Source organism: Perca flavescens, chromosome 24 (genome assembly GCF_004354835.1).
Source record: "Perca flavescens isolate YP-PL-M2 chromosome 24, PFLA_1.0, whole genome shotgun sequence".
NCBI classification, from domain to species: Eukaryota; Metazoa; Chordata; class Actinopteri; order Perciformes; family Percidae; genus Perca; species Perca flavescens.
In genome coordinates, this window is record NC_041354.1 from 5,377,868 (window position 1) to 5,400,791 (window position 22,924).

The window sequence follows — 22,924 nt, forward strand, 5'->3', positions numbered from 1 at the left end:
AGCTATGACCCATATTTTTCTCCCAGGTGGGCAGCACAGGTGTAGAGGCAGCCTGGTCTGAGTGCGAGAGGTGACCGACAGGTTTCTGTCTGTGGTAGCACAGCTGCTCTCCAGCAAAGGGTTATTCTACCTCATTACTATAGCAGATAAGGATCCAGGTGAGTTCACTGATGACTCGGAAATGATTTTCAGTGCAGGAAACATTCTGGATTACAAATAGAGATTATCCGTCATGCTCGTCGACCACAGCTGGAAATGAGGCTGTCAGTCCTGCATTTCGATGGGAGCTAACAAACATGGAACTGTCACTGATAAATCTGCTGAAAGGATTACAGGAATTGATGAGAAGAAATGTTTTCAGGATATAATTTTTTTTTACTGACTGGACAATATTGTCTGCAAGGACAATGTTTACTGCAGAATCCTCAGACATCTATTGTGAAGAAATTTCTTATTAAAGCTCTGCAGAACAAAGACACTTTTCTTTGCAAGAAATTGGTTGAAAGGACTAAGGTGCTTCTGATGTACTGGTAAAAGTAAAGTAAATAAAACAAATGCCACACATTGAGTCCTTGCATTCATCCAGGGTGGTTTAATATTGAAATAACAGATTCAGCTACACAGACATTCAAAAATTCATTATACTAACACACTCCATCTAGACTGAATAACAAATAGGACCACCAGAGCTTTTTAGAGGTTAATTTACAGTCCATTTAAAAACTCAACTGACATGACAATCTGAAAAGATTTGAACATATTGACCTTAGTGTTTGCCTTGTTTGTGTCTCTTTTGTATTATAAAAGTATTAAGTAATAGAATTAAGCCGTTGTTAATGGCTAGCAGTTGAGCCAAGCTGGATGTGTGTTCTCTATCTCTGGGAATTGGACTTCCACATGATGTGTCCGTCCTCTCCGAGCCTCCGAGCCTCTAGAGCGGCGGGGAAGGCTCGGTGCTCTGCCTCTCTGATTCAGTCCGACAGACTCTCCTCTGTGTTGCTGCCCAGCACGGGCACTGCCTCCTGCACGAGGACGGCTCCTGCATCCACCTCTGCCTGAATACAGAAGAACAAAACAATGGCTGTGTGACTTGTTCAGATCAGGAAAAAAAGCTCTTGGTTTCATGTCTGGTGTTTCAAAAAAGTCATAGTATAAGATGTCAAAAAAGGGATAAAAAGCCATAGTATATATAGTATGTTGAAAAAAAGCATGTTGGGAAAAAAACTGATAGAATAGTACGTTGAAAAATGTTTTTAAAAGTCCTACTATAGCATAGTCAAAAAATGCATCCCTATATTTAATGTATGTGCCGTGTCTCTGCAGGACCGATGAACTGATCCAGAAAACCATACGGGACAAGTTCAGAGAATGCACCGTCCTCACCATCGCTCATCGTCTCAACACCATCATAGACAGCAACAGAATACTTTTTACATTTTTTAAAGCATGGAGTTTACACTCAAGATGTTTGCAACTGCTGCATAATATTACTTTCCTATAGACACCGTTTTGAGAAGCATGTGCAGAAAACACACAAGTATTACGATTAGGATAGACCTTAGTTTATCCCTAGTGGAGAAATTCCATTGTTGCAGTAGAACAACAGAAATGAATACAGGCAGAAAAGCAATAGCTTCTCCAGATTGATACCTCTCATGACCCTACATTAAATATGGAGCTAGAGCCACGAGTCACTTAGTTTAGCATAAAGACTGGAAGCACACAAACTGATTTTTTTATAATTGCTGAAAAGTATTTGTGTCTCTAGGTCTAGAACCTATAGACACACCTATAGACAAAAATTCCTGCCTATGATGAGCCTTATACCCTGCTTCAAGATCCAGATGTCATCTTTTATAAAATGGTGCAACAGTCCGGCAAGCAGGAGGCAGCAGCTCTACTAGAGGCAGCTAAACAGGCGAGTTTTACCTTCTTTAGACGCATTTTAAAATGTGAAAAAGTTTTATCTTAAGTGAATCTAACTTTGGAAAAAAAAACATTTCTTCAGGTTTACAAAAGCAGAAGCCGTCCTAGCATAGCAAACAAAAATGCAGTAACAGCAGATGGTAACTTGGTTATCTTTGAGACAGCTCTGTGAGCTCAGGGAAGCTCTGACTCTACTTTGCAACAAGACTCGAGAAAGCGCCTGGGCTCGTACAAAAGAATGTATGTTGGGTCTGGAACTCTACCTGTAGAGCGCACAGCTCTTAATCCCCTTACATTTTTTCAGTGCTAATGGAAAAATATTATTGTTGCTTATAGTTGTACTTTTTGTGTCTCCTTGCCCTCTCTTAAAATGCTCCTTCAGGTCCCAAGGTTGCAGAGGGCCTGATGAGTATTTAAAGGACTAAGGTAGTAAGATCAATTCTTTTCAGCTACATGTGGGCATTTTAGCTGCTGATAGGTTTTTTAAAGTCTTGTAAACTCTTATTAGATTGTGTCATTTTTGTTGTTGACGGGTGTACCTGTTGGGTCTCCTTTCTTATGGTGGGGGGTGTGATGACCCTGCCACCCATTTTTTTTCCTTTTTCTTTTCCTGTGAGCAGTTTAAGAGGCAGTCCATGTGTCAGAGGTGTGGCAGAAAGATGAGCCACACCTGAGTCCACTCTTCCTCATTGCACTTCTCTTCCTACTTAAGGGCTAGAGCTGAGTAGGCCAAGTAGGGTTTGTCTTTGGGTTCTGTTTTCCCTCTGTATGCATGCACTCACTACACTACTGATACTACTGGAATACGTGTTTCATCCTATTTTATAGTTATATTTAATTTGGGTTAAATAAATTGGTTTTCATTTAATGATATGCAGTCTTCTTGTTTGAGTGTGATGGAAGGCCACCAGTGCTCTCTGACTACTTACATCTGGAGTCTCTTATACAGCAGGCACTGCTGGCCTCAGGCTGTCAAGACTTCTTTGTTGCCCTTGAATGTGTAAAAACATATCCCTTTAGTAAAAACAAGTTAAAAAAAATATAAGTTTAAATGGCCTTTTCATCTCACCTGTCTGGCTGACTCCAGCAGGGCTGCTGCCTCGGCCTGGCCCGTCTGTTGCACCATCTTGTAGAGAGCACTCTTTTTGTTTTGTAGCAGAGTGAAGGGACGGTCTAACTCCTGGATGGCTCCATTGTCCAGAACCTTAAAGCAGGATAAAGGCCCACAACAACCATTAATCACCAAATCTGTTCGTATCTGTCTCAATGGCATTGAGTGACGGTACACCAGCATCGGCGCATGCAGCACATGCCGATCCAACTGCGGTTCGTTAAATTAATTGGTAATGTCATTGTATTTGTAAGTTCAACGAGAGACACGAGAGAGAAGTTGCCTTGTAACCTGTGTTTTCACTCCCCTGGAGTTAACGCGGCCAATGAGTTATGCATAGTTCTTTTAATGTGTAATTATCAATGTAAAGGCATAACTGTGTGGCGTTTTATTAACAGTCAATCTAACGTTGTGTTGTTTATTATTCATGTGCTATTCTCTGTGAGAATATTCTTATTTCTGTAACTTATGTGATTTCTATGTTTTTATTTAGTTCTCACGGCATGTTTGATGGCATCGATGATGACGTAATTCAACTAATAAATGCCCGTAGACAAGAACGCCTTGTGTCTGTGTCTGTTAACTGGAGGGAGCTACAACAATGCTTATCTTTATATGTGCATTAGAAGTATATTACACTGAAGCAGAAGAGAGGACTCACCAGTATTCTGTCGCTGTCTATGATGGTGTTGAGGCGATGAGCGATAGTGAGCACTGTGCATTCTCTGAACTTGTCACGTACAGTTTTCTGGATCAGTTCATCTGTCCTGCAGAGACAAGGAAATAAAAAACAAAAACAACTAAGCAATCATCCAATAGATAAATTGGGAGAAGTATGTTTACCAAAACTCTTTAAGCTTGAAAACCTACTGAATCTCTGGGGGCTATTGCACAAAAGTAGAATTTATAAATCCAGCGTAACTGATAAAGCGAGACCTGACCTAGTCTAATCTGTGTAGCCTGGCTAGGTGTGTTTCACAAAGACCAGGCTGAGGAGGAGCGACAAGGTTGAGCCAGGCTGAAGTAATTTGGATAGATGAGCGTTCACAGCTTTCTATAACAGACCGCGAAGTCGATCACAGATTTACTGATGCTTAAATGGAGAATGCCCGTTGTGCATACTTTACAGAGTGAGCAGCAGCTTCTTGTGGAAGTATGATAACGTGAAACACATTATTTGTAAAAAAAGAAACACGGCCGCTGTAATAAAACAGCGAGGGAAAGCGTGACAGGCGATCGCAGACCGACTGAATGCTTAAGTAGCCCCAAAATCATACATGTACTGTACTGACCACTGCTCTGAATTGAAACCGTCAAAATCATACCATTCAAGGAGGCTAGTTAGGCTAATTATTTGCACAAATGAACAGTTGTACTGCTACCACAGTAGAGATCCCCATAGTGCTGCTAAAGTTAGCATAAGATAATGTTACTCAGGAAATTTACCATGGAGATCAATTACAACCACTAATCAACAATGCTAGAAAATATATATATATATATATGCCAAAAAACTGTGTCTCATGGGCTAAAATACAAATTACATAAGTAACAAATTTCCACTGCTTGCTTTTTAGGCAAAGTATATAATTGACTCCTTGAGTTAAGAGCAGTATTTCGTGTTTTTTTTTAATTTATTTTTTTTATATTTTTGCTTCTTTACATATATGCTTTGCTTCCTCGTTGGCCAGTATACAGACATAGAAAAGAAAGACACTGAAGAAATTGGACTCTAGAAACTATAAAGATAATTAAGTTATAAATTCCGTGCACACTGTAAACATGACTGTACACACAGTATATTAATCAGTTATTTCCCCCAAGCAAAATATATGTTCAAAAACCATTGGGGTGTCCTCTCCCTGTTGTTTCATGTATGTACAGTAGCCTCGACTATATAGATACTGGTCCAGTGAACTTAAACTATAATTAGTGAGGATTGTACAATTAGGATAGGGTTTTATGATTGTATAATCCTCCCAAATTATAGTCGCAGTTTACTTGAGAGAACACACATTGTGTGCTAAGAATAACAAATAAAATGCATGATCCTTTATTGTTAAATACAAAAAGAAATAAATCAACTAAAATGATTATTGGTGTCGGACCAGTCTGCCATTGTTAGAACCACTAACACGTGTATAGCACTTTATATCTTATAGCCCTTCATCACTGACTTCATTTAAAACACATTTGCAACTGTATCAGCTTTTTCTAATTATCTTAACAACTGCCATACTATATTCATCAAACTTCTAACAACAATATGAACAGCAGTCTTCATACAGCAATATAACCGTAACAATGTCACATGAATAATAATAAAAATAATGGTCACAATGTTAACAAAATTACAGTGCTTAACTGAACAGCAATATGTACCTGTGTTATTTTAATACAGACTAATAATAATAATAAGGTACAACCACTGCTGAGTGAACAAAAAGGCACCAGGATTAATTGGCTGTTGGCCTGGTCAGGAGCAGGCTAACTGCATAGAATAACTCTCCATGGAAACTTAGGTGCCTCTGCCTCTGTTTTGTGCAATACCCCTCTCAACTGAGATGCATGTATATCTTGTGTGTAGTATTTTTGTGTCAGCAGTACCTGGTGTCCACGTTGGCTGTGGCCTCGTCGATGACGAGGATGCGGTTCTTCCTGAGGATGGCTCTGGCCAGACACACCAGCTGCCTCTGGCCAACGCTGAAGTTGGAGCCCGACTCGGCCAGAAGCGTCTCCAACTTCCCCGGCAGGTTCTTCACCACAGACTTCAGCTGCACCTGCAGGGAACACGGAGTGAGTTTTTGCCTGACTCATGTGACAACATGAGCTAGAAACTCAACTTTTGAAGTGTGCTGATTGGATACTAGCCTCCTCCAGAGCCTTCCACAGGTCTTCATCAGTGTGCTGGTTGAAAGGGTCCAAGTTCTTCCTAACTGTGTCAGTAAACAGCACTGGGTCCTAAGGTCAGGTCAGAAAGAAACAGTTAGATTCAGCACAACCACAAGCTTTCATTCCAAAGTTGGAAAACATCACATTTATATCTAAATCTTTAAATTCAGCAACTCAAAACGAAAGGTTAAATGGTTAAAAAAAAGATTCCCTTAGAACAATGAAATGGCGATGGAAAGCAGAAGTGTTTTCATTTTATTTATTGAATTTCCAAGTTTAGAAACTTTTTAGATTACATTACGTGATGCCATTAGAGGAGTTTACCTGAGGAATGATGGAGATCTTCTGGCGCAGGTCGTGGAGGCCAATGTCAGAGGTCAGAACACCATCGATGTAGATCTTCCCCTGAGGCTCGGCCAGGCGGAAGAGAGCTGAGACCAGAGAGCTTTTCCCAGCACCTGTTCTACCCACAATACCAACCTGACAGAGAGGAGAGAAGAAAGACTATAGCCCCTTTCAAACCGAGAATGTCTGCTGTTATGCTGGTTTTGTTTATTCACATAGAACCAAGCAATCCACGGCGCAAACTTGACCCACAAAGAGCCAACTTTATGCATTATGGTAGCACAATTGTGAGTAGAGAGAAGGACAGACACGGCCGCAGCGCCAGCGTGTGTGGGTGATGGAAAGAGTGAGTGGAAGAGAAGGTTGAGTCTTGCATGCAATGTTATTGTAGGTTATTAATAATTTTAGCTACTCTGAACGCTGCTTTTTCACTGTGGGTCGACTTGCATGTCATATTGCATGTAGTCCCGCCATGTTGGCTCTCCCTTTCACATAGACGTCGGTTTGGCGCCATTACGGCTCTGTGACTCCCTACGCTGCCAGCTTGAAGGCATAACAACTCTGTGCCCCCATCCCATCTATGTAACTTTCACACAGCCGGTGAGGGAGTTTAAAAGGCGCAGCAGTACCGCCTCGACCACGCTGTGTGAAAGGGGCTTCTAACTGATCATTGTCTGCAGACTGTGGCTGTAGGCAAAACCAAGATGTATTACCTTCTCATTGGGTTGGAAGGTGGCGCTGATGTCTTTTAGGACTGGCGGTCCATCATTGCTGTAGGAGAAGTTCACCCGGTTAAAGTTCACAAGGCCTTTGTTGGGCCAATTGGGAGGCGGGCGCTTTTGGGTTGTCCAGGGTGCCTCGCTCTCCAGTTCAGTGTACTCCACCACTCTCTCCACTGACGTCATCTGAAGAGAGAGTCTTTCCAATTAGCTAATTATGCTTCCTTGTGTTCTCACACCTTCAGTCTGTTTCTATCATTTGAGTCAACTGTTTGTTGTTTGTATACTCAACAAAAAAAGAAAAATCCTGTTACTTTCAACTGCTTTTATATTTTAAGCAAACTTAACGTGCAAATATTTGCATGAACATTAAAAGATTTAACAACTAAGACATAAACTGAACAATTTTCACAGACATGGGACTAACAGAAATGGAATAATGAGTCCCTGAACAAAGAGGGGGTCAAAATCAAAAGTAGCCCTCAGTATTTGGTGTGACCACCAACTGCATTAAGTACTGCAGTACATCTCCTCCTCACGGACTGCACCAGACAGGCCAGTTCTTGCGGTTGTTGTTGCCATCCGGTACCTGTTCCCGCAGGTGTGACATTCGGATGTACCGATCCTATGCAGGTGTTGTTATACGTGGTCTGCCACTGCAAGGACGATCAGCTGTGCTTCCTGTCTCTCTGTAGCGCTGTCTTAGGCGTCTCACAGTGGGGACATTGCAATGTATTGCCCTGGCCACATCTGCTGTCCTCATACCTCTTTGCACCATGCCTAAGGCCCGTTCACGCAGATTAGCAGGGACCCTGGGCGTCTTTCTTTTGGTGTTTTTCAGTCAGTAGAAAGGTCTCTTTACTTTCCTAATTTTCTTTTAACTGTGACCTTAATTTCCTACCGCCCTTAAGCTGTTATTGTCTTTTTGACTGTTCAACAGGTGCATGTTCATTAATTGTTTCTGGTTCATTGAACAAGCATGGAAAACATCTCTAAAGTTATTTAGATTTTTACAAAAGTATCTTTAAAATATGTGGTCCTGATAAAGAGGGCGTTGTTTTTTTGCTGAGTTTATATTGTGCTGCTTCCCTTAATCCTGCTCTCCTTGGTCTAAACACCAAGAGAGTAGACTTGAATCTGTGAGGTCTTTAGTCTGTTAGTTGTTAAAGACTGAGCCTGATCACCAATCAGCACATCACAGCAGGTAATATCATCTAATGAAAAAACTAAAGACACTAAATAATTGCTAAACAAGTCATTAAGTTCTTACCATGTTCTCCACCTCAGCACTTTGCCTCACTGTCCACTGGAAGTTTCCTACCAGTGTCACAGCATAGGTCAGCACCAGGCCCACCTCTCCAGCCTTGAGCCCTTATAAACAAAAAGTTGATAAGGTTTGTTTTCTTATAGAAGAGCTTGATCAAATTACTAAACACAAAACCTCTAAGAATGATCAAAAACCCATGAAGATGTTCCTGACTGGTTTAGTATGATTCATTACATTGGGAAAGACAACTGAGATTATGAAAGGAGTTTTACTAAAAGACTAATTTGTAAAACTTGGTGTTACGGTTGACAGTCCTCACCATCTCGGAGTAGGATGCAGCCAAATGTTGTGATGGTGACAAATATGGAGCAAATGCTGTCGAGGTTAAGTGCAAACCAGCGGGAGGTCATCAGGAACAAAAACCACGCCTCTGAAACCAGAGAGACAGAACATTTATTTCAGCAAAAACCTTCCAGATAACTTATTCAACACAGACACACTGCACTGTTACAATGCTAGCAGACAGTGGGGACTGACTGTGAGGAATAATCATAATTTACTTTGTCAATAGCAGCTGAAGCTTGGAGCTTGGAAAGTCAAAATGTTTTACATGAAAATAGCAATATTAAGTACGGTAAAGTAGTACCTGAGTGCAGGTCCTGATGTGCATCATAGGCTTTCTGTAACCTCTCCTCGGCTCTGAGGGCTCGGATCGTCCACAGGCCCTGAAGAGACGAAGACAGGTGGGAGAACACTGGACTCCGAGCTGTGGGAAAGACAACAAAGAGGGAGTAATTATATATTTTTAACAGCAAAAGTCATTCATTGGCATTAATTTTCTTTGCCTTCTTTATTTAAAAAGCCCACTGCTTAAACCAATCTCATGACCATGAACATACTTGTAGATTCAAGGCGTTTGACATCTCGCGATGTGCGGAGGTAGAAACGTCTCAAGTACAAGAAGACAATAAGAAGAGGAATGACAGGGATGAGGATGAGAGGGATGACTGAGGCCGCCACCGCAACAACGCCGACATTCTGTAAAAATAACTAGAAAAACAACAAGCAACACACAATAAGGAATGCTGGGAAAGTTAACAAGAAAGGTTACAGAACAAATACAAATTCAGTACAGTGGTCTCAATCACATGGTCATCATTTCTCACTTGGTAGAAGTCCACAAAAGTAATGGGTAACATGGAGTCCATCTGGCTGATGTCTTTGGAAAATCTATTGAGAATTCTTCCTACAAAGCAGGAAAAATTAAAGTCAGTAAGAAACACAACTGCTACTTTTTACCAGGAGGTCCTCCTGTGCACTAATTGGAAGTAAAACCTGCACTCCTCGAGTTCTAGATCTAGATGTATTTCATATAACAATGAGCAATCTGGTTTGAAGCCATTATTTTTAAGTGTTAGTGACTCTTAAGTCTAAAGTGAAAGTAAATTCTGAGTAGGGCTCACCTATGGGGTTGACGTCAAAGAAGCGAACATGTGTGCAGAGGACAGCGCTGAACATGCTGTTGTGCAGAGCCTGAGCTGATCTCACCAGCCCATGAAAGATCACTAAACTCCTGGCATAGCCAAAGACCACAGCAGCTGCTGTCAAACCTAAAAGCAAAAACAACAGGATCATACCTTTTTAATGCTGGTTTTATAACAGGTGATTACTTTATTTATCTACTTCACATGCTGGCCTTTAGAACCATCAGTCAACAACATTTGTGGTGAGGAACATCTTACCTGAATAAATGGAAAGGTAAAATGGGAGAGTCAACTCTTGATCTGAGTGAGTAGCATTGAAGCCAGTTTCAATGCTAACAGCACTGGCTGTGCGGTTAAAAAACTCCTCTCTTGCCCTGTCAGTTGACAAGATAAAAACATCAGACCAGGCACACAGCAAAAGATTAAATATTACTCATTCAAGTAACAGCAAAACAAACAGCATGGAAAAGTAAGCAGCTACAGCACAATTATTTCCCATTGGAAAAAACACTCACCAGTATACCAGCCACCAGTCCTGCAGAATATATGCAACCTATAAATAGCAACAAAGTTCAATTGACCAACATATTTAATGAGCTTTTTAGTTAAAATTATTGTTGCTGCAGCTGTGGTAGAAAATTAGTGGAATGTATGTTGATTGATGAATCACTGCTCAATAACAGGGAATTGCAATCACGCGTGTTGATAACTGTCTCTCACTGGATTTTGGCATTTCGAGAAGACAAGATACAGTAGCTAAGAAGAGCCATAGACGTTGTCTTTTTGACTTTGATAAACACCATTCTGTATTTGTGTGTGGAGTCGGCTTCATGGTGCCAATACTGTAATAAATACTTTCATATTAAAAAGACCCAAACAAACTGAAAGCGTCCGATGCTCGTGTTTTGAAGTACACTTATTGTTTTAAAAGCCTGAACATGCACCAAACGGTCAAATGAGGAGTGTCAATAATTGCTTTCAATGCATTTTGGCACTAAGTGTATTTTATTCCTCAATAACAAATACTGTGGTCGAGAGGTTATCATCCAAAATACTTGTCATATCAGAATGTAAAAAAAGCATCAGTATTTTCCAGTTTCTAAAACAAAACAAGTGATTCTGATCTTGAAAATTTGATTAGACTTAATCACTTAATCTTATAATGACAACATGTACTGTGCACTGTGTAGCACTCTGACATATGTTCAAATGCTAGTAACACGAAAAAGAAACTATTACACTGTACAAGCTAATATATTGAGTGACTCTTACCTATTACGTCACTTTCAATATGGAAGAGTGGCCAGATCTCTTTCTTTAAAGTCCATATTAAAGAACTAAATATTAGAGGCCTTTAAGCCATGGCTTACCTCAGCTATAACACTGACCAGTACTATAACCAAAAGTACCAGAGGGTTACAGCCTGCAGTGAAGTACTTGAGATAAATGCGGCTGCTAACATTTCCATCAGCTCGAGTCTCCTCTGCCATGGGATGAACTGTTTCAACCTGCAAAACAAGTCATTACTGATCCATCTTCAGACTTCAGGCTAAAACATCAGTTATACAATGTTGTGTATCAGCCCTGTACTGATATACTACAAATACAGGCCTTTTTAACTCTGGTGTGCTGCTTTAACTCAAGTTGTGGTATATAAATGGATCAGGGATGTAGTGTGTGGCAAATCCACCATGTTAAAGACAATATTATAAACAAAATTTGTTATCAGGAAAAATATTTACAATTAATAAAATAAAGAAATGAAATGGAAAATGTATAGAATGCTTAAAACTAATTAACCAAACACATGCTCTCTAATTGAAACATCTTACAGGAAGATCAGATTTCTTTTTTTTTTTTTTTTTAAATGTACCTACCGGAAGCTGGTCAGTCCGGTTAATCTCTGGTGGAAGGAGGCTGCTGTGTGAACTGTGCGAGTTATTCGTCCTCTGGCTATGTAACGAGAGTTTGTCTGGGTCGCCTGATCGAGACCATCGTTCCTGCTGCTCATCGCTTTTCTGCAGGGAAATGATGTCGAGGCCGGAGCACTGCAACTCATTGAAGGTACCCTGGAACATGATATGACCCTGGGAGACACAAAGAGGGAAAAATACTTCCGTCAAGGGTATAAATCCCTGTCTAAAATGTCTGGAGGAAGAAACTAAAAAAATACAAACTAAAAGGTGAGCAGACTGGATTTAGCTAGCCAATTCTGAGCCCCGAGGTTTGATTGAGCTGGAAATCTGTGCGGAACTTTGTGCCACAGGAAGAGGGTGCTGTTCATCCACAATAAAAAGGGCTGAAGATTTCAGAGTTGGTCACTCTTCAACCATCTACAATTTCAACAGTCATGCAGATGAATATAACTTCCAACATATTTGTCCTCACATTGTCTTTGTAACTGGGTCTATGGGAAATGTCTTAAGTTTAAGAAGCAGCAGAAAGCTCCATTGAAATATGTTCATCTCCAGGGGCACCAACCTCCTTTAGGACCACAATATGGTTGGCTGCCTTCAGATGCTGCAGCTGGTGGGTGACCAGGATACAAGACTTGTTCTTCAGCAGGCCACAGATACACCTGATCATAAAAACATGGGAAAGACAGAACTAATTAAAGTAAAAGTAAAGCGATAGTGTGTAACTGTAACTGTGCACTTTATGCAAGGAGAGGTGCTTTTGTTTTGAAAACCAGTTACCCGAGTATAAATTCAACTCTAAACAATGCAATGTATAATTTCCTGTTAGTTTAGCATGGTTAAGGATGCTAATGTTTTGTATACTTACTGCTAAAACATTGTACTATGGTGATTGATTAGTATGGAGTACATACAGGATATAAATAGCATGAGAAATGGATTTTGGACACATCAACAATTTGGACAAATTACAGTCACTCACTGTTCAAAAAGATGTTTCCCAACCTCAGCATCCACAGCACTTAAAGGGTCATCTAGGAGGTAGATGTCTGCGTCCTGATACACAGCCCTACACACACACACACACACACACACACACACACACACACACACACACACACACACACACACACACACACACACACACACACACACACACACACAAGTTTTACGTAAAGTAGAACAAATGTAACAACAGTCAGTAGAGCATTTTAGTATATTAATGGTTTTCTTCTAACATTGTGCTACTTGCTACTGTGGTGCCTTGAAATTCAGCCAAACCGCCAAACAGATGAAACCAAATTAATTTCTAGGTAGTGTGCTTTCTGCGTAACACAAGATCATAGTTGTCAGTGTCCTCTGACCTGGCCAGGTTGACACGAGCTTTCTGTCCCCCGCTGAGTGTGGCTCCTCTGTCCCCGATCATTGTCAGGTCTCCATCTGGAAGCAGCTCCAGGTCCTGCATTCAAAGACAATGGAGGTTTACTACAAGCACAACATAATGTGCATTAGACAAATTTTAACTATATTTAAAATGTTATTTTGTTCTTAGTAATGTCACTTAAGTAAGTGTCAGTTGGGACGGAAGAGTTTGTGGAGGTGTGGAGTTACAAAGAAGTTAGCTTCCTGGTCTGTAGCGCCACTCCTAAAGTCAGCCTGAGGCTAGCCTCACAGAAGAAGAATGTGTGTCATAAAAAAGACAATATTTCTGGTTTTACAGCAACTGTTGCCAAAGAGCTGAGGACCTTCATATTTGACTAGCTGGGGGTGTGCCAAGTAGTGTTATATCTCACCCTCTTTAGAGCGCAGGCTCTAAGGACTGTCTCGTACTTCTTGGGGTTGAGCTCTTGTCCAAACAGGATGTTACTGCGAATGGTTCCAGGGAATACCCAGGGCTGCTGGCTAGCATAGCTCAGCCGACCTTTGACTTTCAGCATCCCTGTGTCGCGCGGCAGCTCTCCCAGTATGGCGCTCAGCAGAGATGACTGGTGGAAACATAGGTTTTATAGATATGTGAGCTGGCTAGAAAGTCACACACAGTGAATAAAGTCAACACTTATTTCTTTGTTGGTGTAGGCCGTCATAAACCAGAAGCTAAACTGGTTTACACAGGTGTACTGACCTTTCCAGCTCCCACTGGGCCAATTACAGTCACAAGTTGGTGTGCCTTCACTGTGATAGAGATGTTCTGCAGCGATGGAGCATCCAAACTCTGGCGGGAAACAAAAAACATGTAGCAATGCTTCTATTTCATACCAGATTTGGCATTTGATCACATTGTGTAAAACCCCAAACCCCTTTATGGCTCTTACACTATGTTTTACACTTACAATATATTTAATACACATTATGTTAACACACTCATATTCTGTAAAATGACATTACACCACTGTGAAATATCACTTTAACTACCTTATCCCAGTAGCAGGTCACATTCTCAATCTCCAAGGCGTTTTCCTTCCCTTCTTCCAGAGGAAGCCAAGAGTTTCTTCTCTCAATTTCTTCCAGCAGAAGAAAATCCTGGAAGGAGGTTAATCAACACTCAGCCTTTTCACAGAGTTTGCAGTTTGTGTTTACTATCTACAGTGCTATCAACTATTAATGCCTAACCTATTAGCATTGTGAACATTTTGAACTGTTACAAGTTAAATTAAGTTAAAGAAAACAGAATGACCTCAATCCTGCGAATGCTGACCACAGTCTCTGACAACTTCTCGATGGCCAGTGGGAAGAACAGGGTGACCGTGAGCTTGATTGTACCATAGAGGGAAACTGTGACAAACACACTACTTGAAGTGATGGTGTTGCCCAGGAGAACGTAGACAGTGAAGGTAACAAAGACAATGATTTTGCTGCTGGCAAAGAAAGAGGCCATGTTGAGTCCTCGTAGGTAGGAGCTCTTCAATATCTGACTGATTTCTTTCCTGTGAACAAAAGACAGCACAGGGAGAAGAGTGAGCTCGGTGACTAAAAGTTCCTGAAGGTTTTAACTCTGCAGTAGTGCACCACACCAAGATGACAAATTATGGCCATTAAGCCAGTGTTATGACAAGTCAGTTATACTTTAAACTGCAAGCCTGTTCAGCCTTTCTAGCATGCAGAATGTTAATGATAACACATCTAGATTTGGTTGTACCAGCTATTCCTTAATCCATTCTTAAGAGTGTGCAATAAGTCCTGTCTAAGTTCTCAGTAACTATAGCAAGTTTTAAACTGGTGATTTTACTAAATTGGCTTGCAGTAGAGGACGGCATTGGGATTGGAATCCCGCAGGTCCCGTGGGACCCAACACAAATCTCGCTGGTCGCTCTGGCTGGGAGCGGGCAGTCCAAAAATGAACAGCGGGTACCGGGATCTAGGAGCGCTGCTTCTGCTCAGTGATATAACCGGCTGTTCATAGGCTTGCATAACTAGGTTTGTTAAGAAAACACTGAACGCACACGGAGCATCCAGTTAAACACCAGCCAAATGCTTGCGAAACTTGTTTGGCTAGTTATAACTTAAGTGCTTACTATAAGCTGTTGAAACAGATGTGTGTAACACAGTATTATGTGACCTGAATAGGAATTTGAGCTGTATTGCCACCTTTTCATACTTTATCACAGGTAGGTAGATAGGTAGGTCTCCCCCATAGTATTTAGACTAGGTCACAAACTGATAGCTATTTGACCCTACATATTTTAGATATATAAATATTGATAGCTCCTGCAGATTTTGGTGGATGTTTTGTTGCTTTTTAAGTTACCACAAACTGTATCATACTGCTGGAAAATTATTTGAGAAATAGTGTTAAAATGGATGTATTACAAAACATAGTAGCATGGAAGTTACATATCCATTAAGCTATGAATCTTTTCCCTTTGATTTGTTTTCTAGATAAAGATAAAGCCCTTTGCCTCCTACTGTATAAAACTGAAAAAATGTATATACACTTACCATTACAGGTGACAAATTACTTGAGATCCAGGATTACCAAATTGTTTAAGAAAGGAGTTTATGTGTAAATATGGATGTTTTGTCGGAAAAACATCTGTTGTGTGTTAACTATTGGGTATGATGTATTAGATAGGGGCAAACAGGATAAAGGATGATCATTAACGAAGAGAAGCTAATCTGTGTGTGCTTGTGTGTGTGTGTGTGTGTGTGTGTGTGTGTGTGTGTGTGTCTGCATGCGTTGATAGTCTCTGTCGCTCTCTGTTTAGACACAACTGACAAATGTGTGTAACAAAAAGGGTATTAAAAAAATCAATCACAAACTAAATAAAGATAGTGGATGGGCAGTTTTTGATAAGAATTCAAAAGCGACACGTTCAGTATTAATAAACTGTGAATAAAACTAAGCGAACAAACTAAAATGTTGAGCTGTGTGCAGGCTTAGGGGCTTCACAGCTTCAAGTCAAGCATGTTGTCCAAAACGGGCTATCGATGATAAATATCTACTCTTTTCCATCCCATTTTCCAGCGTAGAACCCATCACACTTGCTCATCCAGGCTACTACTACTTGACCACTTCTATAAGAGCAGTAGCCTGACATAAGATGTGTTCTCATAATTTATCTAACAATGCACTCATTCTATTGGTCATCCAATTTGGTTTGATTAGGTCTTCAAATTCTAATTTTATGTTGTTGATGCATGTCCAATCACAGAAAAATACAGCATGACTTCAGTCAAGTAAAATGTTTCTACTGTATAGGTACCAACTATTCATTCTTATATAAATACTACTATTGTACTATTACATGTATAAATTGTGTTTGGCAAGTTAAAATAAAATGTCTTTTTAACAGATTCATATGTATTTTACAGTGCAAAACTAAACTAAATGTTGAAACATGTGGGCCCCTGTCCTAGTCCCTGTCCGGTCCTAGTAAAAATGAATGTCCTAAAATGCTCCTTTTAACCTTGCAAAAACACTAACAAAGTTTGTCTATTCTTTAAAAAAATATATATTATTTTTATCCTTACTTTCTGACTTCAGTAACCAGAGCTGAGAAGGGTCTCTCCCAGGCATACATCTTGATGATCCTGATGCCAGAAACCACTTCGTTCATTATGCGGATTCTATTGTCAGTAAGGACTGCTGTCTTGCTCCTGCAAAAAATTACACAAATTAAAAAATGACCCTATGTTTCATAATGTTAGGAAAATACTACATTACTACTATTATTATTGGTGACAACTTTGTACTTCTTCAGTTATCTTGTTCCCTACCTGAAAATGCCAAAGAGCTTTCCAAACCAGGTCTGTAAAGGCATCAAGAGAGCAATGAATGCCACACCAGCCAGACATGAGGGTCCGATTTCGTACCAAAGGAAAGTGATGATCACCATTGCTTGAAGAGGTCCCACCCACAGGTAGTGCAGATTGATTGTAATCTATAGAGACAATTGCTAATTATGAGCACAGTTCTAACAGTCATGTATTTCATTTTTGACTGTTTTCATTTGATGATATGGTTCACATAACAAGGAAGTATGTGCTCCAATCATTCTATCACACTTTGTTTTGTTTTTAACAGCCTTTACAGTTTTTTGATTTTTTTTTTTGTGCTGGTGTTTAAGCACAAAATTGTGTTTAGTTTAGTTTATTATATTATAGGATCCCCATTAGCTGTGCCCTTAAGCACAGCTACTCTTCCTGGGGTCCACATTTAAAAATATATATTAAACATTACAGTCCACATAACTCCATACATTTATGAACATACATGAAACATTACTCAATATCTAAAACATACATGTAACATTACAGTCAACATCACTCAACACATTTAAAGCATACATTATTCTATATGAAAAGATAAACAAAGATTCCCCAAATGCCTGGCAGTCTACAAATATGAAACTCCAAGATTTTTTTTAATTTCATCTTTAAATATTGATCTCTTTGATAATTTAGTCAAAAACAATGGTAAAGAATTCCATGTTTTCATTGATCTATATATATCACGGTACGTTTTAAGATAGTAGTACTTGCCCTGGGGAGTAAAAACCGGGCTTCTGTTGCCTGTCTGGTGGAATATGTATATGACTCCAAATTGTGTTTTAATTGACTATACTGATATGATGAAATGTTACCTTACCTCATCAAAACGGTTGACATCATTTGAAAGGAGGTTCACAATTTGTCCTGTGGTTGTTTGACCCATGGATTCACTGCTGAGACGAAGAGCCTGACAAGAGACATTTTACCTGTCTGGTGAGTATTACTCTAAAAGTTCACAGCATATTTCTAGGAGTGACAAAAGTCGGAAAAATCTTCATCTAGGCTGCAAATCTACAAAATCTGCTGAATAATCACTGACCTTCCTGTATATCATGTGACACACGGCCACTCTAATCTTCATGCCTGTTTTTTGGACGTGGTAGTAGTAAAGGTGTTGGAGGATAGTCAGTCCAAAGGTAGAGAGGGACATCGCAGCAGCGTAACCATACACCACGCTAAGACTCCTCTGGTCATCTGGGTCATAATTCTCAAAGTACAGGATAACTTTCCCCAGAAGAAGTGGCAGGATCACTTTAATTGTCTCCTTTATGACAATGAGTGACAAACATGCATTACTGACACTGGATGTGTTTATAAAAGGGATTAGTCATTTGCTTAGCATTTCCACAAAACAAATAGCCAGAACATACCAGTGAAAATGTAAAAAACCCAGCCACTGCATAGGACTTCCCATAGCACTTAATAAGAACTCTGGTGAGTTTTGGCTTACGGAGTTCCTTGGTCGCCTTTCTAACTTCATGGTCCCAAAATCTGCAACAAAGAAAACACACAGCTGTATCGTCTCCCGCCATCTATAGGTACATAGAATTAAACCACTACTCTGCCTCAGAGAAAGGTTATGACCTACTGCTGTTATGTTGGACACTAACCTGAATGAGACCTAGAGTCCACCGTCTTAACTAACAGAGCACGAGTTCATAAGCTGGGAATTCCACCACATGCAGCATATTCATTCTGCACTGGAACATAGGGGCTTTCAAACAATAACTTATTTGGCAATGTTATATAAAATAAAAAATAGGTTTAGTGTGAGAGAGCTTAGGGTGAAATTCCCCTTTAAAACCCTTGTACCTGCTTATTTGATCAAAACTATATTGCATATGTAATGTCTATGTTTGCACAATTAATAAGATTCAAGGTAAACATTAAAGCTGTCATAGGAAATTTGTTTTTGGTGTGGATGGGCAAAAATTCTATCATAAGCTTTCAGCATTTTGTAATTCCAAGTGGTCTAACAGAAAACTGTTTTCAGGCTTTAGAAAATCTAGCCCATGACGGGAGACTTTGGCCAATCATAGGTAATTTCAAAATTTGCGAGTGGTATTTGGGTTGGATCAAAAAAGTCGTCCAGGTCTGTTTCCTTCAATTAAGAACCATCTCCAGAATCAAACCCATGCTATATCACACACTGAACTGGAAAAAGTAATTCATGTATTTCTCTTCTCCAGATCCGATTACTGTAACTCCCTCCTTTCTGTCATCAACCAAAGGTCACTCTCTCGCCATCAACTGGTTCAGAACGCAGCAGCTAGGCTTCTAACTGATTTTAACAGACAACATCACATCAACCCAATCCTGGCTTCTCACTATTAGCTCCCTGTTCATTTTAGAATTCATTTTAAGATTTTCCTGATCACTTTTAAAGCCGGTATGGGTCTGGCTCCTAGCTACATAGCAGAGATGTTGACTCCATGCGAGCCAGTTCACAGCCTTAGATTCTCAGGCAGGGTCCTTCTGGCTGTTCCAAAGTCAAGGCTTAAATGTAAAGTGCTTTTGCCATCAGGGTCCCTCGACTTTGGAACGACCTGCCCGAGGAGATAAGGCTCACTGAGGCTTTTGATCTGTTTATCTTTTATTGCTATTGATCTTTATTCTATTTTATTGCATATATTTATATGCTTATTTGTCTTCTCATTACTATATTATTATCGGTTATTTTATTGACCTCTTTTGCTTGTCTGTCAAGGCACTTTGTAAACTCTGTTTTTAAAAAGGAGCTATATAAATAAAGTTATTATGATTTCAGAGAGAGAGGGTTCCTACTGGCTGTTCTTTTTTTTTTTCTACCCACTGCAGCTTTGAAGCCAAAATCTTCAAATGTGACCACTTATGTTGTCAGATACCCCATGCAGGAGTCAAACAGATGTCAAATTTGATGTTTACCAACAATCATGGAAATTTCAATGCTCCACTTTTGCTAGTTTGACGGCGGAAAAAAGGCTCTGTGCACTGGGCGCATGGTTCAAAAGGGTTGTACTTACCATTAGTGTCTTCATTAATTGATAGGTGTGTTTTGGGTGTAACACGCCAGTTTTTGTTGGTCAATGGTGCGATCGCATCCCGCTGCCTCAAGATAGCAATACACCCAGAATTCACCTGAACACACCTCCCTTAAGACCAGCACGCCCATGGGCACAAAGATGGGCGCAGGTGCATTTGTTATTTAAATGACGTGGGCGCTGGACGGTCTTAAAGTGGTCATATTATGCTCATTTTCAGGTTCATAATTGTATTTAGAGGTTATATCAGAAAAGGTTTACGTGGTTAAATAAAAAAAAAAAAAAAAAAACATTTTTGTTGTACTGGCCATTGCTGCAGCTCCTCTTTTCACCCTGTGTTGAGCTCTCTGTTTTAGCTACAGAGTGAGGCATCTCACTTCTGTTCCATCTTTGTTGGGAGTCACGGAAGTAAAGGCTGGACTACGATAGAGCTGTTTGGAGCGGTTTGTGAACAGTGTATTCGGTTTAGGGTGGACTTTGGGCTTTTTCACTTTGTACACCTATAACATGCACAAAAAAAGATACACAACACAATAAAGGAAAGGGAAAGCCAAACAGCATAACATTAGCACTTTAAAATAGCAAAGAGACTTGCGTCGGGCTTTGCGCCACGCTGCACCGGGTGCAAGATAGGGCCCACTGTGTTTGTGTGTGAGCAATGAGGTTGCACAATATCATGATGCACTGATGGTACCAATAGTGTTGGGCTTGTGTAAAGCTGAATTTTACACCTCATTATTTACGTAGTAAAATGTTTCTGTGCTTGTCACAACTGAAACGGTTTAGAACAACCTGTACAACAACAGGGGTGTGTGTGTCTTAACTAAGACCTTTCCAATGGTCTCATATTAGACTTTTAGGTGCAATCTAAGAATGTATCACTGTAATGTAGTACCTGCATAATTCCTCTCCCAGTATTTCAGACTGATCCTCTGGGAGAACACTGTACATGTCCCTCTCCTCCAGCCTCCGCTTGCTGCCAAGGTGCAGCAATGGGGTTAACCAGCTGAAACAGACAGAAAGCAGGGATGATTTATGTCACTCAAACATAATATGATTCACACCAATGTTTGTTTGTGTCACAGCAGATGCTACTTCTGTCCTTTGACAGTAGGTTTGCTTACTTGGGAAGTGTTTTCTAATGCATGGGTTAGAACCGATTAGCTTTACAAATAATAATCAATTTGGCTTTTAAAAAAAGCACAACACACATGACGCTATTGATGTAATGACATTTTGTCGTGAATTGTGTACCGGTCAATCAGACAAGTTAGATTAGATTGCACTGTGGGATGCTTTAGAACAACCGCTTTAAGAACTCCTTTGTCCCCCTGTCCCCGCTACAGGATCCGACCGGAATTTCCTGTGGCACCGGAGCAAGTGGAACATCAAGGTAATAGACTACGCACGCTGAATCACATGTTTTTCTATATATGTGACTCACAACCCTCATTACAAAATAAGAGCTATGCTCAAAAGAGTAAAGGTGTGAAAAAAGGATTTATTGCCAAGTAACACTGAATCTGCCTTGGTGGATGGTGCATCCATAAACATAAACATTTAGCTAGAAGAAAATAATAGTTACAAAAATAAATACAGAAACAAATATGTACAAGATAACTTTAACATTAAGAAAAAAGAGGCTGTATGGTTTAGTGCAGGATGTGCTAAAATGTTGAGGGATGTGCAATAGTTCAGGATATGTGCAGTTGAAAGGTATAGAGTCCAGGATGTAGGTTAACGCAAAGTGTAGTAACTAGGAGACGGTTATTAAGAGTCTATGTCAGTGGGGGTCCGGGACTTTGTTAATGAGGCCAACTGCAGACTGAAAGAAACTGTTTTTGTGGCTTGAACTTTAGGTCCTAATGGACTGCAGCCTCCTGCCTAAGGAGAATGGTTCAAAAAGTTTGTGTCCAGGGTTGAGAGGGATCGGTCACAATCTTTCCTGCCTGCTTGAGTGGCAACAGGTTGCGAATTGGCTTTTGAAAAGTCAATTCTCCAATTGAGAAGGCTATAGAAGACATTTTCCCAACTCTAGTTACATTTCAACAGTTACAATTAAAACAAAAGTTGGGATTAACTTTAAAATACTGTGACGTTAATCACTTACCACAAAAAGACCCGTGAAAGAAACCTGGCAGTGACAAGCGGATTATGTCTGTTGTGGGTTTTTTTTATATCCATGATTATTTGGGCAACAGTTCAGCAACTGCCCAGAAACTCCTCCGCCTCGATGTAGACTCAACACGCAACTGTCCTGGCCCCATGAAGTTCACTCATGTCACCTGACATAATTAATAATTCACCATATGTAGTCTACCGTGTGTAGTTAGCAACAACAACAAAAAAGTTGTGCGGCCCATTCAGCCCGCACAAATAGACCGGCCCACCGGGAAATCTCCCGGTACTCCCGATGGCCAATCCATTCCTGGTCTACGGTTCTCTCAATACATCCATGGGTCTATAGTTATCTAACGTCATGTAAGCTAAACACGAGGCTCGGCCAATGCTGTTGCAGCTACTCGAGTCGGCGACGAGCTGTCTTCAAGTGCCGTTAAACACAGATACACTACTTTACTAGTAAACACCGACTCAACTGAAGTGCCTGGACATGGAAGAGGGAGTTAACGTTACTTCAAAACGTTGTATTTTATGTTATTTTATATTATTTAATGACACTAAAATTGCTACTTATATTACTATTAGAAGTAGTAGTAATATCGTAGTTGTAGTATTAGTAGTAGCGACATTTATCAGTATTATTGTTAGCAATCGGCACAAATGCGTTTGCAAGGACAGTATGCCACCACTCAAAATGCAATGTTTACGAGCAGCACTTGAAGGCGGCATCTGCTCTGTACAACATGTTCAAAACAAAGTGATCATCACCTGGAATACTCGATGTTCAGTACAGTATAGTAATGTGGCCAAATTTAAGTCCATACTGAGAAATGGTCGTGCTCCTTAAGGACACTT

At 40.2% G+C, this 22,924-nt stretch overlaps 1 protein-coding gene across 2 annotated transcripts; it reads right to left on the reverse strand.

The window, feature by feature from the left end:
• Positions 1–569: 569 nt before the first annotated feature.
• LOC114550770 (multidrug resistance-associated protein 4) lies at positions 570–22,543 on the reverse strand. 2 transcript variants are annotated; one of them, XM_028571614.1, is made up of 32 exons: positions 22,059–22,543; positions 20,844–20,954; positions 18,299–18,419; positions 17,968–18,192; positions 17,746–17,835; positions 16,875–17,038; positions 16,629–16,754; positions 14,335–14,584; positions 14,073–14,180; positions 13,783–13,872; positions 13,454–13,645; positions 13,025–13,119; positions 12,643–12,729; positions 12,226–12,322; positions 11,622–11,831; positions 11,115–11,252; positions 10,260–10,297; positions 10,003–10,118; positions 9,724–9,870; positions 9,427–9,506; positions 9,160–9,310; positions 8,907–9,026; positions 8,580–8,690; positions 8,264–8,364; positions 6,988–7,179; positions 6,254–6,409; positions 5,909–5,998; positions 5,645–5,817; positions 3,699–3,804; positions 2,996–3,130; positions 2,856–2,917; positions 968–1,055 (listed from the first exon to the last, which is right to left on the reverse strand). In XM_028571614.1, the coding sequence occupies exons 1-31, from the start codon at positions 22,130–22,132 to the stop codon at positions 2,891–2,893; spliced, it is 3,921 nt and encodes a 1,306-aa protein (XP_028427415.1). In that variant the 5' UTR covers positions 22,133–22,543; the 3' UTR covers positions 968–1,055; positions 2,856–2,890. The 2 variants fall into 2 exon arrangements, with proteins under 2 accessions (XP_028427414.1, XP_028427415.1); XM_028571613.1 differs by lacking the exon at positions 2,856–2,917 and having other exon boundaries at positions 570–1,055.
• Positions 22,544–22,924: the final 381 nt, after the last annotated feature.

Coding starts and splice junctions, on each gene's coding strand:
- LOC114550770 (XM_028571613.1), bottom strand. CDS start 22,132: ATGGATATAAAAAAAACCCACAACAGACATAATCCGCTTGTCACTGCC. Junction 13,873..14,072: donor TGACCTGCTACTGGGATAAG/GTAGTTAAAGTG, acceptor GTTTCCCGCCAG/AGTTTGGATGCTCCATCGCT. Junction 8,365..8,579: donor CTGCATCCTACTCCGAGATG/GTGAGGACTGTC, acceptor TTTGTTTATAAG/GGCTCAAGGCTGGAGAGGTG.